Below are 14033 nucleotides of genomic sequence, written 5' to 3' on the forward strand. Positions count from 1 at the left end.
CCCCGGGTGAACCCCCGCGGTGCTTTTATTGTGAAGTAATCTGGAGGACGTGCGGTGCGCATGCTCCCTGCCTTTGTGCGGCTGCTCCGCAGGTCGGTCTCGCGCTGACAGGATGGAACTTTGATCAGAACCGGGATAAAAATCTGCTGCTGTGACGTCACCATGGCTCTGCAGGTAAGGATTCACCTGAACCGGGCGCTGACCTTTGACCTCCGTCAGCGGGATGAGCCGAACAGAAACGAGCCGGGACGAGATGAGCCGAGGCCGCTGCAGAAGTCCGTAGAGAAAACAGTGAATTCCAGCTGATAGTTAATACAGAAGTCACTAGAGAAAACAGTGAATTCTAGCTGATAGTTAATACAGAAATCTGTAAAGAAAACAGTGATTTCTAGCTGATAGTTAATACAGAAGTCACTAGAGAAAACAGTGAATTCTAGCTGATAGTTAATACAGAAGTCTGTAGAGAAAACAGTGAATTCTAGCTGATAGTTAATACAGAAGTCTGTAGAGAAAACAGTGAATTCTAGCTGATAGTTAATACAGAAGTCACTAGAGAAAACAGTGAATTCTAGCTGATAGTTAATACAGAAGTCACTAGAGAAAACAGTGAATTCTAGCTGATAGTTAAAGTCTATTAAGAAAACAGTGAATTCTAGCTGATAGTTAATACAGAAGTCACTAGAGAAAACAGTGAATTCTAGCTGATAGTTAATACAGAACTCTATTTAGAAAACAGTGAATTCTAGCTGATAGTTAATACAGAACTCTATTTAGAAAACAGTGAATTCTAGCTGATAGTTAATACAGAACTCTATTTAGAAAACAGTGAATTCTAGCTGATAGTTAATACAGAAATTTATCTAGAAAACAGTGAATTCTAGCTGATAGTTAATACAGAAGTCCACAGGTCAGAATATTAAAACTGTCAGCAGGGAATCATAGATAATTTAAACCTTCACAGATTGTCAGATCAGTTTTAAATGATTTATTTTGAGTAAATCTGTTTGACGTATAAACACAGATCTTAAATCCTGAACCAGAAACATGTTTAAAGACTTAAATGATGTGAACCCAGCTCATAGTAACCTTTAAAGAATGTTCTCGGAACGTTTCCTGAACATTTTCAAAAGGTTCAGCAAAGTGTAATTTAAATAAACCTTTAAGCAATGTTTGGAGAATGTTCCCTGGAGGTTCAGTCGATAGTAACCATAACAGGACCTCGGGGAATCTCCCCAGAATGGACAGTAACCTTCAGAGAACGCTCCTGGGACATCCTCTGAAAGTTCAGTGGACAGTAACCTTTGGGGAATATTTCTGAAATATTCCCTAGAATTTCCTTAAGTTTCCTGAAGTTTTCCTAAACAGTAACCTTTGGGAAATGTTCAGGTAACGTTTTCTGTAGGTTCCATGGAGGTTTAGAAAACTATGACCTTAAAAGAACATTTCAGGAATGTTTGGGGAATGTTCTCTGAAGTTTCAACAGACAGTGAACTTTGGATATATTTGCAAAATGTTCCCTTGATGTTCCCTGAAGTTTTCCTAAGCTGTAACCCAAATGGAACTTTCAGTGAATGTTTGAGGAACATTCCATTGGACGTTCCCTGAAGTTTTACAAGACAGTAACCAATGTTTTCTGGAGGGTTCCCAAACTGTAACCTTAAATAAACTTTCAAGGAATATTTGGGGAACGTTCCATGGACATTTTCCAAAAGTTCAGTAAACAATAACTCTCTGGGAACGTTTGGAGAATGTTGAGGGAATGTTTTCTGGGCGTTTTCTAGAGGTTCTATGAAGGTTTAGCAAACCGTATCCTTAAATGAATCTTCAAGGAACATTTGAGGAATGTCGCATGGATGTTCTCTGAATATCCCTCGATATTCCCTGATGTTTCCTGAAGTTTTCCCGAACTGTAACCCTAATGGAACCTTCAGGGAATGCTTTAGGAACATTCTATGTACGTTCCCTGAAGTTTGCCAAGACAGTAACCGACATTTTGTGAAGGTTTCCCAAACTGTAACTTCAAGTGAACCTTCAAGGAATGTTTATGGAACATTCCATGGACATTTTCCGAAAGCGAACATTAACTCTCAGGGAACCTTCGGAAAATGTTTCCTGGACGTTTCCTGGATGTTTCCTGGATGTTCTTCAGAGGTTACTGGTTGAAAAGGTGAAGCTGCTGACAGGAATATATAATATGTTGGTTGTAGTCGAAGTGTTCGGGTTCTAACAGGAATATCACAGTTCCAATGTTCCCCTGTTTGTTTGTTTGTGTGTTTGTTTGTTTGTTTGTTGGTGTTCCAGGCTTTGGTTCTGTATGACTTCACAGCTGAACCAGGGAACAACGAGCTGTCGGTCCGAGCAGGAGACACCGTCGCCGTGATCGACCAGGTACGCTAACTCTGCTGCTATGCTAACTCTGCTGTTATGCTAACTCTGCTGCTACGCTAACACGGTGCAAATGCTCAGTGTTGAAGTGTGTGTCTGTTGTGCAGAGCGTAGGTGGAGGCTGGATCGAAGCCCAGAACTCCAGCGGACACACTGGACTGGTTCCTGAAGGATATTTACAGGTGAGCACAGGTGTGTCTTAGTTCAGCTGTATGTCAGCGTATAAAACTGCACCATGCAGCACGACAACTATTTACTGTCAGAACGACACGAAGAGACACAAAACAACCACAAAGGGACGCAAAAAAATTTAGACACAGAACAGCCACAAAGAGACACAAAATAACCACAAAGATACGTAAAGGGACACAAAACAATTTTAAAGAGACACAAAGTACATTTTGCATCTTCTTAGTAGAAATGTGTATCATCTGCGTATGTAGTGAACGTGTTGATCTGGTTGATGGTCATTAGTTATTAATTAATAACAAACTGAGTCCTTCACTTCCTTGTTGGTGTTTCAGATCGGTAACGCTGGAGGAGGAGGTGGCGGAGATTCGTGGTCAGGGGGCGGGGCTTATGTCGGTAACACAGAGGGATGGGACAGTCGAGGACAGCAACAGAACCAACAAGGTACACCATGTTTGAGTCGACTTGTCTGGGCTGTCGTTGAGTTCGTTGGTGAAAATGTGCTGATTACCAAACAGCGTCTCCACCCGGTGAGGATGACGACGGCGAGTGGGACGACGACTGGGACGACCAATCGTTGGGCGGTTACTATGGTAACGAGCAGGCGGAGGGCGAAGGCGGGGCTTCAGGACGGAGTGCCCACGGCCCGTCCGTCAAAATCTCCCTCAACAAGTAAACGCATCTTCACAACGCGCAAACAGGAACAGCTGATTAGAGCTCACAGTAGATCCTAGTAGATACCAGTAGATACCAGTATACAACTGTAGATCCCAATAGATCACAGCATAGGTCAGTAGATCCCAGCATACGACAGTAGATCCTAGTAGATCCCAGCATAGGTCAGTAGATCCCAGTAAATCCCAGCATACAACAGTAGATCCCAGCATAGGTCAGTAGATCCCAGTAAATCCCAGCATACAACAGTAGATCCCAGCATAGGTCAGTAGATCCCAGCAAACAGCAGTAGATCCCAGCATAGGTCAGTAGATCCCAGTCGACCCCAGTAGATCCCAGCATATGACAGTAGATCTTAGTAGAAATCAATAGAAAACAGTAGAATTTGGTCAATTCAGTAAAAAAAACCCAGGAGATTTCTTTAGAACTCAGTAGATCCCACTAGAACATGTTAGATCCCAGTTGAACTCAGTAGATCTAATGTTGCATCCTCAGGTTCCCGTTCTCCAAAGGTCCGAGTCCTGAAGTCTTCCTGTTAGCCAAACCACCAGCTAACAGCAGCAGGCTTCCTGTCTATGTGAGTAATTAGGTGTATCGATCTGTTATCAATCTGTTATTGATCTGTCACTGATCACTGTGCTCTGATTGGTTCCTGTCTCGTCCAATCAGACGGGAGAGGTGGGTCCTGTGTGGCTCTACCCGGCATCTCCTCTGGACTGTGTGATCGCTGATCCCAAAAAAGAGTCCAAACTGTACGGACTGAAGAGCTTCATCGAGTACCAGGTTACACCCAGCGTGAGTAGTACGCAGTACTGCACAGTATTACACAGTATTACACAGTATTACACAGTACTACACAGTACTACACAGTACTACACATTACTATGCAGTACTACGCAGTAATACAGTACTACACAGACTGTACAAACTGAAGAGCTTCGTTGAGTACCGCTAACACAAAGCTGGAGTTCTACACAGTACTAGTACACAGTAGTACACAGTATTATAAAGTATTACACAGTAGTATGTGTATTTGACCCGCCTCCCTCTTCCTCCAGACCACCAACAAACCTGTCAATCATCGCTATAAGCACTTTGATTGGCTGTACGAGCGTCTGCTGGAGAAATTTGGCTCTCTGCTTCCCATCCCGTCGCTACCTGACAAACAGGTCACAGGTGAGCCGTAACCGTGACAACTACACCTGTGTGACTGGCCTGTGCTGCTGCGGTGTGTTTGAGGCCCCCCTGTGCTCTCAGGCAGGTTTGAGGAGGACTTCATCCGGATGAGGATGGAGCGTCTGCAGGCCTGGATGACCCGGATGTGTCGCCACCCTGTCGTCTCTCAGAGCGACGTCTTCCAGCTCTTCCTCACCTACAAGGACGAGAAGGTACGTCAAGCCCTGCCCCCTGGGGTAGACGCCCACAGCCAATCAGCTGTGAGGATGTTGGATGCGTGGTCCTGATTGGGTGAAGCTGTTTTTCATCTTCCAGGAGTGGAAGTCTGGGAAGAGGAAGGCGGAGAAAGACGAGACGGTGGGTCCCATGATGTTCAGTCTGGTGGAACCTGAAGCTGCAGAGCTGGATGCTGCCCAGGTGTAAGTCTGTCAGGTGCTGTTTTACCTGGACAGGTGAGGCGTCCAGACAGGTGACCTCATCATGTGTGTGTGTGTGTGTGTGTGTGTGTGTGTGTGTGTGTGTGTGTGTGTGTGTGTGCAGGGAGCAGAGGTGTGAGCAGTACAGCCGCTTCACTAAGTCCATGGACGACGGAGTCAGAGAGCTGCTGAACGTCGGACACACCCACTGGAAACGCTGCACCGGACGTCAGTAGACACGCATGTACGACACGTGTTCACATGTTTAGGGTGTGTTCACATGTTTAACACGTATGATGTGACTATCTGTCAACCAGCGCTGCCTAAAGAGTACGAACGGATCGGACGGGCCTTCAGAAACCTGTCGACTGTTTTCAGCAGCAGCAAATATCCAGGTGAGGAGGCAAAGATGCAAAGATACAAAGAGACAAAGAGGCAGGGAGACAAAGAGGCAAAGATACAAAGAGACAAAGAGACAAAGAGACAAAGAGGCAAAGAGGCAGGGAGACAAAGATACAAAGAGACAAGGAGGCAAAGAGACAAAGATGCAAAGATACAAAGAGACAAAGAGGCAGGGAGACAAAGATACAAAGAGGCAAAGAGGCAGGGAGACAAAGATACAAAGAGACAAGGAGGCAAAGAGACAAAGATACAAAGAGACAAAGAGGCATGGAGACAGATACAAAGAGACAAAGAGGCATGGAGACAGATACAAAGAGACAAAGAGGCAAAGAGGCATGGAGACAGATACAAAGAGACAAAGAGGCAAAGAGGCAGGGAGACAAAGACACAAAGAGACTAAGAAACGAAGAGACAGGTAGACAACTCTTTGTCTCTTTTCCTTTGTGCGTATTTGTGCGTGTATTTGTGCGCATTTGTGTGTTTATTTGTGTGTTTATTTGTGTGTTTATTTGTATGTTTCAGGAGAGGAGACGTTGACTGACGCTCTGACAGCAGCTGGAAAAACTTACGAAGAGATCGCACAGATCGTCGCACAACAGGTCAACACACACACACACACACACACACACCCACACAAATTCTGTTTTAACTGGCAGTTTGTTGTGTTTATTTGATTATTTATGTGTTTATTTCTTCCTGCAGCCTCAGAAGGACCTGTACTTCCTGCTGGAGACCAACAGTGAATATAAAGGACTGCTGGGATGTTTCCCTGAGATCATCGCTGTACACAAGGTACTGCAGTACTACACAGTACTAGTACACAACCAGTACTACAGTAACACACAGTAGCTAGCTTTGTCTTTGACTTTGTTTTTGGACGTGCCAAAAAAGTTTCATTACAGAAATGCTTTGACAATAAACATCCTTGATTCCCTGATTGACTTATTGAGAAGTTTTTATTGATCAGGTTTTCTGAACCTGTCAGTTGATTGGTTAAAGATCAGGAGGGGCGGAGCCTCACCTGTGTGTGTGTGTGTGTGTGTGTGTGTGTGTGTGTGTGTGTGTGTGTGTTCAGGCTGCAGTAGAGAAGGTGAAGGAAGCCGATCGTTTGGTTTCTGCAGGAAAAATCAGCAGCGGCGACAAAAGAAGCATGAACCAGAGGAGCAGCAGTATGAGCTACTCACTGCAGGGTAACTACGGCAACAAGACACACACACACTGCAGAGTAATCACGACAACAAGACACACACACACTGCAGAGTAACCGCGGCAACAAGGCACACACACTGCAGGGCAACCACGGCAACAAGACACACACACTGCAGGGTAACCACGGCAACAAGACACACACACTGCAGGGTAACCACGGCAACAAGACACACACACTGCAGGGTAACCACGGCAACAAGACACACACACTGCAGGGTAACCACGGCAACAAGACACACACACACTACAGGGTAACCACGGCAACAAGACACACACACACTGCAGGGTAACCATGACAACAAGACACACACCCACACTGCAGTCTAACCACGGCAACAAGACACACACACTGCAGGGTAACCATGGCAACAAGACACACACACTGCAGGGTAACCATGACAACAAGACACACACCCACACTGCAGTCTAACCACGGCAACAAGACACACACACTGCAGGGTAACCATGGCAACAAGACACACACACTGCAGGGTAACCACGGCAACAAGACACACACTGCAGAGTAACCACGGCAACAAGACACACACACACTGCAGGGTAACCACGGCAACAAGACACACACACATACTGCAGAGTAACCACGACAACAAGACACACTCTCACCTGCAGTAACATTGTCGTCGGTCTCTCGGTGTCTCTCTGTTGTCCCTCCAGCTGAGATGAATCATTTCCATAGCAACCGTATCTACGACTACAACAGAGTGATGCAGCTCTACCTGGAGCAGCAGGTGACCTTCTACCAGCAGGTGAGCACACACAGGCAGGGGCGGGGCCAGGACAGGTGAGCTGACGGCTGATGTCATCTCTCTGCTCTCTGATTGGTCAGATCGCCGACAAGCTGAGAGGAGCTCTGAGCCAGTTCACCACACTGTGAGGATGACATCACTGATGACATCACTGATGACATCACTGATGACGTTACTGCGGCCTGTCACACTTTTAACAAAATAAAAGCTTTTTACACTTTTACACATGAATATATATGTACACATACTGTATGTGAGAGTTTAAGTGTGTACTGTTAGCGGTACATCTGTGTACTGTTAGCGGTACATCTGTGTACTGTTAGCGGTACATCTGTGTACTGTTAGCGGTACTTCTGTGTACTGTTAGCGGTACATCTGTGTACTGTTAGCGGTACATCTGTGTACTGTTAGCGGTACATCTGTGTACTGTTAGCGGTCCATCTGTGTACTGTTTGCAGTCCATCTGTGTACTGTTAGCGGTACATCTGTGTACTGTTAGCGGTACTTCTGTGTACTGTTAGCAGTATTACTGTGTACTGTTAGCGGTACTTCTGTGTACTGTTAGCAGTATTACTGTGTACTGTTAGCGGTACATCTGTGTACTGTTAGCAGTACTTCTGTGTACTGTTAGCAGTATTACTGTGTACTGTTAGCGGTACATCTGTGTACTGTTAGCGGTACATCTGTGTACTGTTAGCAGTACTTCTGTGTACTGTTAGCAGTATTACTGTGTACTGTTAGCGGTACATCTGTGTACTGTTAGCAGTACATCTGTGTACTGTTAGCAGTATTACTGTGTACTGTTAGCGGTACATCTGTGTACTGTTAGCAGTACTTCTGTGTACTGTTAGCAGTATTACTGTGTACTGTTAGCGGTACATCTGTGTACTGTTAGCAGTATTACTGTGTACTGTTAGCAGTACATCTGTGTACTGTTTGCAGTATTACTGTGTACTGTTAGCGGTACATCTGTGTACTGTTAGCGGTACATCTGTGTACTGTTAGCAGAATTTCTGTGTACTGTTAGCAGTACTTCTGTGTACTGTTAGCGGTCCATCTGTGTACTGTTAGCGGTACATCTGTGTACTGTTTGCAGTCCATCTGTGTACTGTTAGCGGTACATCTGTGTACTGTTAGCGGTCCATCTGTGTACTGTTAGCGGTACATCTGTGTACTGTTAGCGGTACTTCTGTGTACTGTTAGCGGTACATCTGTGTACTGTTAGCGGTCCATCTGTGTACTGTTAGCGGTACATCTGTGTACTGTTAGCGGTACTTCTGTGTACTGTTAGCGGTACATCTGTGTACTGTTTAGCAGTACTTCTGTGTACTGTTAGCGGTACATCTGTGTACTGTTAGCAGTACTTCTGTGTACTGTTAGCGGTACTTCTGTGTACTGTTAGCGGTACATCTGTGTACTGTTAGCAGTACTTCTGTGTACTGTTTGCAGTATTTCTGTGTACTGTTTGCAGTACATCTGTGTACTGTTTGCAGTCCATCTGTGTACTGTTAGCGGTACATCTGTGTACTGTTAGCGGTCCATCTGTGTACTGTTAGCGGTACTTCTGTGTACTGTTAGCGGTACATCTGTGTACTGTTAGCAGTACTTCTGTGTACTGTTAGCAGTATTACTGTGTACTGTTAGCGGTACATCTGTGTACTGTTAGCAGTACTTCTGTGTACTGTTAGCAGTATTACTGTGTACTGTTAGCAGTACATCTGTGTACTGTTTGCAGTATTACTGTGTACTGTTAGCAGTACATCTGTGTACTGTTAGCGGTACATCTGTGTACTGTTAGCGGTACATCTGTGTACTGTTAGCAGTACTTCTGTGTACTGTTAGCAGTATTACTGTGTACTGTTAGCGGTACATCTGTGTACTGTTAACAGTACTTCTGTGTACTGTTAGCAGTACTTCTGTGTACTGTTAGCAGTACTTCTGTGTACTGTTAGCAGTATTACTGTGTACTGTTAGCGGTACATCTGTGTACTGTTAGCAGTATTACTGTGTACTGTTAGCAGTACATCTGTGTACTGTTAGCAGTACATCTGTGTACTGTTTGCAGTATTACTGTGTACTGTTAGCGGTACATCTGTGTACTGTTAGCGGTACATCTGTGTACTGTTAGCAGAATTTCTGTGTACTGTTAGCAGTACTTCTGTGTACTGTTTGCAGTATTTCTGTGTACTGTTTGCAGTATTTCTGTGTACTGTTTGCAGTACATCTGTGTACTGTTTGCAGTATTTCTGTGTACTGTTAGCAGTACATCTGTGTACTGTTTGCAGTATTTCTGTGTACTGTTAGCAGTACATCTGTGTACTGTTTGCAGTATTTCTGTGTACTGTTAGCAGTACATCTGTGTGTTTTAAGTCTCGCTGTGATTCTTTGATTCTTTTCTAATGAACTGATTCTTGTTTTAATTCTTATTTCTTTCTAACATTAAATTCTTTCTGCCGGATGAAATTCATGTTTCCTGTTTTTATTGTAGAACAAAATAAAATACAAGTTTTATTTTTGTGTCTTTGTTTTTACAGAGTTAAACACATATGACACATGTAAATCTGAACTGTTTACAGTGTTTGTTCAGTTTTATTTAATTCCTATAGAATTTAGTTTTTACTTCAAATAACAGATTTTATTGCATTTTTTTATTCTCATGTTTTTCTCTCTAAGAACCAACGAGAACAGGAGACCAGAGCTGAACGTTCTGCAGCAGAACGTCAGGATTTCCTGGATCTGACTCAGGAAAACTGTGTTTCCTGCTCAGTTTCCTGGTTTTTGTTTTTGCTGAGACGTTCATGATGGAGTCCTAAGGGAACCCTACGCCCCCTGCTGGTTCCCCTCAGAACAGGTGGAACCAGAACCAGACCATTCAGAAGTAGAGCGTACAAGAACAGAACCAAGCAAGGTTCCACTCCAAACGTTTTCCTTCTAAGCTCACAGAATGCTCTTAAATGTTCTTGAAACATTCTCTAAAGATGTTTGATCCAGAAGTTTTTTCTTTTATCGTCTTAAACGCTGGATAACTTTCTTGAAATACGTTCTGACAGAGTTCTAGTAATGTTCTCAGTAGAAAATGTTTACTTTAGTTCCCAAAATGTTCTTCCTCAACGGCAGGGTAACGTTCTTCTACGACGTTCTAACAGTGCACTGAGAAGGTTCTGGTAATGTTCTTCTTAAACAGTATCGTGTTCTCTAAAGATGTTCTGAGTACGTTCTGACAGGGTTCTAGTAAGGTTTACCAGTGGGGAGGTGTTTCTAATAAAAGAAGACATAATGTTGGTAAATGACCAAAAAGACATGAAATGAACACAAAAGGCCCAAAACAAACACAGAGACACAAAATGAACACAAAGAGGTAAAACCACAATGAAAAGACTCAAACCAACACAGAACAACAATAACGACTCAAAACAAAGAAAAAAGACTTAAACCAAACGCAAAACAACAACAAAAAGACTGAAGGTGTGTGTCCGGTTGTGGGGTGTTTCCATCTGTGATCCGATGTGTTTACCTGCAGCTCATGTGCATAAAGCAGACTGGACTTAACTTTATGCAAATTGGATGTGGGGTGCAGAGATTCCACGCATCATGAAACTGTCCTCAAACTTCTAAACTAACCATCGGTGAAATAAAACCAGGACAGATTCAGCTGCTGCAGATTATTTCTCGCCTCAAATGCTTCCAGAAATACTTTTGGTTGAAGTGTTTTTGAAATAAAAGGGAAAGTTTGTAGCCGAGCCGCTGTGTTTATCCGACTGGTTTAATCATTAATGATATAAGTGATCATTTATCTGTTTTTGTTACTTTCAAAACCAGTTTAACTACAAATGATGAGATGGAAAATAGTAGTTTAACATGACAAATAACAGAAGGTGCCCTTAAACATCTAAGGGAAGATTTAACCACTCAGGACTGGAGTAAAGTGTATGTTGAAGACGTAGTCGAGTCTTACAAATCATTTATTTCCATATTATCTAACTTATATGATAAACATTGTCCACTTGTGGTTAAAATGGCAAAAAAAAAATCCACAAACAAGCCATGGATGACAAAAGGATTAAAAATGCATGCTCAAAGAAGAATCTCTTGTACAAGGAATTTTTAAAACTTAGAACAAAGGAAGCTGAACACAAATATAAGAAGTATAAAAATAAATTAATTAGTATTATGAGATATAGCAAGAAAGCATACTACAGTAAACTACTGGAAAATAACAAGGCCAATGTTAAAAAAAAAACTTGGAGAGTCCTAAATGAAATTATAAAAAAGGGAAAAACAAATAGAAATTACCCATGCTACTTCTATTCAAATAATGACATCGTCATCAGGGAAAACAAACCAATAGCGGACAAATTCAATGAGTACTTTGTCAATGTTGGAAAATCATTAGCTGATGCTATTCAGCCTCCAAACACTACTGATGGAGTAAACAGCAATATCATAAATAGTAATACACATTCAATGTTTCTTAGAGGAACCGATAAAGAAGAAATAATTGGTATTATACATAAATTTGCAAACAAAAGATCAACTGATTCGAATGGATATGAGATGTCGCTGATTAAAAAACCCATTGATTGTATTATTAATCCACTAGTCTATATATGTAACCGCTCCCTGATGGCGGGAAAATTTCCCAAATCAATGAAAATAGCTAAAGTCATCCCAATTTTTAAATCTGGTGACAAGCAGGCCCATTTCTCTGTTACCACAGTTTTCTAAAATCCTAGAAAAGATATTTATTAAAAGGTTAAACGGTTTCTTGTCCAAGCACAATATACTCAGCGAGCATCAGTATGGTTTCAGGAAAAGCCGAACTACCTCACTTGCATTGATTGATTTCGTAGAACAGATTGCAAATGCTACAGAGAGAAATGAATATACAGTAGGATTGTTTTTGGATTTGCAAAAAGCTTCTGACACCATTGACCACAAATTGTTGTTGTCAAAGTTGGAAAGGTACGGTGTCAGAGGACTGGCCCATGACTGGCTAACAAGTTATTTAGAGGAAGGGCAACAGTATGTTCATTTCAGTGGTGCAGATTCAAAGATTCTGAGTGTTACGTGTGGGGTGCCACAGGGATCAGTGCTTGGACCTTTGCTCTTTGTTTTGTATATTAATGACTTATGTTTGGTCACTAAATCTTTGAGGTATGTTCTATTTGCTGATGACACAACTTTATTTTGTAGTGGAGAGTATTTAAAACAACTCCTGGATACAGTGGAGAATGAACTAAAAACAGTTAAAAATGGGTTGATGCTAACAAATTATCTCTACATACTGGAAAAACTGAATGTATCATATTTGGAAACCGGGCATCAAACGAGCACAGAAATATCAAAATTAAGGAGGTTGAGATCGACACTGTGACTGAAAATAAATTTTCAGGAGTAATAATTGACAATAAATTATCTTGGAAATCTCATATAAATCACGTTAAAACAAAATGTCTAAATCTATTGCCATTTTGAACAAGGCACAATATTTCATGAATCAGAATTCATTGAAAACACTATTATTCACTCGTAGTTCCATATAAGACGTATTGTGTGGAGGTTTGGGGAAACACATAAAACAAACACAAATGCTATTTTTTTATTGCAAAAGAAAGCCATACGAATTATCAGTAAAAAAAAAACCTTACTAAGAACCAACTAATCCACTTTTCATTCAGTTAAACATACTAAAATTTAAAGACATAGTAAATCTTAACACACTGCAAATGATGTACAAGGCAAAAAATGGTCAGTTACCACAAAGTATCCAGACGTTGTTTAAAGTCAGAGACAGAAGATATAATCTCAGAAGAACCCTGTTTGAAAAGCTAAAAATACGTACGAATGTTAAAAACCACTGTGTGTCAGTCAGAGGTCTGTGGAATGATTGCTGTGATAATATCAAAACTAGTACATTAAGAATGATGAAAAAACTATGTAAGAATGAAATGATAATGAGCTATAATATGGAAAGCTAATCACAGACCTGTCCGCTGCGGTAATGAAGCTGATGTGCTGAATGTCAGACTGCTGGACTGCATGTGGCTTTTTCTTGCAACAACAGGACTTGGGCTGATGCTTATGTTTTTTTGCTGCTTATAATTCCCATGTAAATCCTGTCAGATGATTTTGTGTGTCAACTGCAGTTTTGTGCTTTGTATTGTTTTACCTGCCGTTAGAATGACCATGGCAGATGGTCACCCATGAGCCCGGTCTGCCTTAGGTTTTTTCCTACAATTTATAAATGAGGTAGGGAGTTTTTCCTTACCACTGTCGCCATTGTGCTTGCTCAGAGGGTATGTGCGACGTGAAACCTTAGCATTGTGAAGAGCCTTCAGGCGACTCTTGTGATTAACGCCATACAAACTTATGGAACTAATGTGATGATATTGATTTATGTTGTTTGTTAGTAGGGTAAGAGGGGTAGGCATAGAAATAACAAGACGACATGGTCATCAATAGCCCCCGCCACATGTGATGTCTATGAGTCTATATCCAAAATAGTGATCAAGGGCCATAACTCTGTTAAATATTATCGCACAGGTCTCATTTTCAAACTTGATCAAGGTGTCCATGGTGTGAAGCCACACACTAAATTTCGTAATCCTAGCTGTAATAGTTTCCAAGAAAAGCTGCCCCCTTCATGTCGGACGGACGCACGGAGGCCAAACCTATATCCCCCTTTTCTACTTCGTGGAGGCGGGGGATAAAAGCTTTTGCTTCTGCCTACACCCTTTTGGTTTATATAGATTTAATGTATGGTTTTGTTTTGTTTTTTGTTCTCGATTCCTTAAAGAACCGAATAAATTTCTTT

The 14033-nt window shown here is 42.0% G+C and overlaps 1 protein-coding gene across 1 annotated transcript; it reads left to right on the plus strand.

Annotated features, from left to right (window-relative positions):
* The first annotated feature begins 32 nt into the window (after positions 1–32).
* LOC110972141 (sorting nexin-9-like) lies at positions 33–9682 on the plus strand. Its single transcript, XM_051941738.1, has 17 exons — positions 33–174; positions 2302–2388; positions 2493–2567; positions 2910–3018; positions 3093–3246; positions 3745–3826; positions 3919–4044; positions 4308–4425; positions 4507–4637; positions 4741–4844; positions 4966–5069; positions 5159–5236; positions 5766–5842; positions 5946–6035; positions 6319–6433; positions 7128–7219; positions 7300–9682. Exons 1-17 carry the CDS (start codon positions 163–165, stop codon positions 7345–7347), a joined length of 1602 nt encoding a protein of 533 aa, XP_051797698.1. The 5' UTR covers positions 33–162; the 3' UTR covers positions 7348–9682.
* Positions 9683–14033: the final 4351 nt, after the last annotated feature.

Source organism: Acanthochromis polyacanthus, chromosome 22 (genome assembly GCF_021347895.1).
Source record: "Acanthochromis polyacanthus isolate Apoly-LR-REF ecotype Palm Island chromosome 22, KAUST_Apoly_ChrSc, whole genome shotgun sequence".
Lineage (NCBI taxonomy): Eukaryota > Metazoa > Chordata > Actinopteri > Pomacentridae > Acanthochromis > Acanthochromis polyacanthus.

Bases quoted from the DNA above. Each gene is read 5' to 3' on its own strand.
- LOC110972141 (XM_051941738.1), top strand. The intron at 5,237-5,765 runs GTGAGGAGGCAA...TGTATGTTTCAG, and splicing joins CAGCAGCAGCAAATATCCAG to GAGAGGAGACGTTGACTGAC. The intron at 6,036-6,318 runs GTACTGCAGTAC...GTGTGTGTTCAG, and splicing joins AGATCATCGCTGTACACAAG to GCTGCAGTAGAGAAGGTGAA.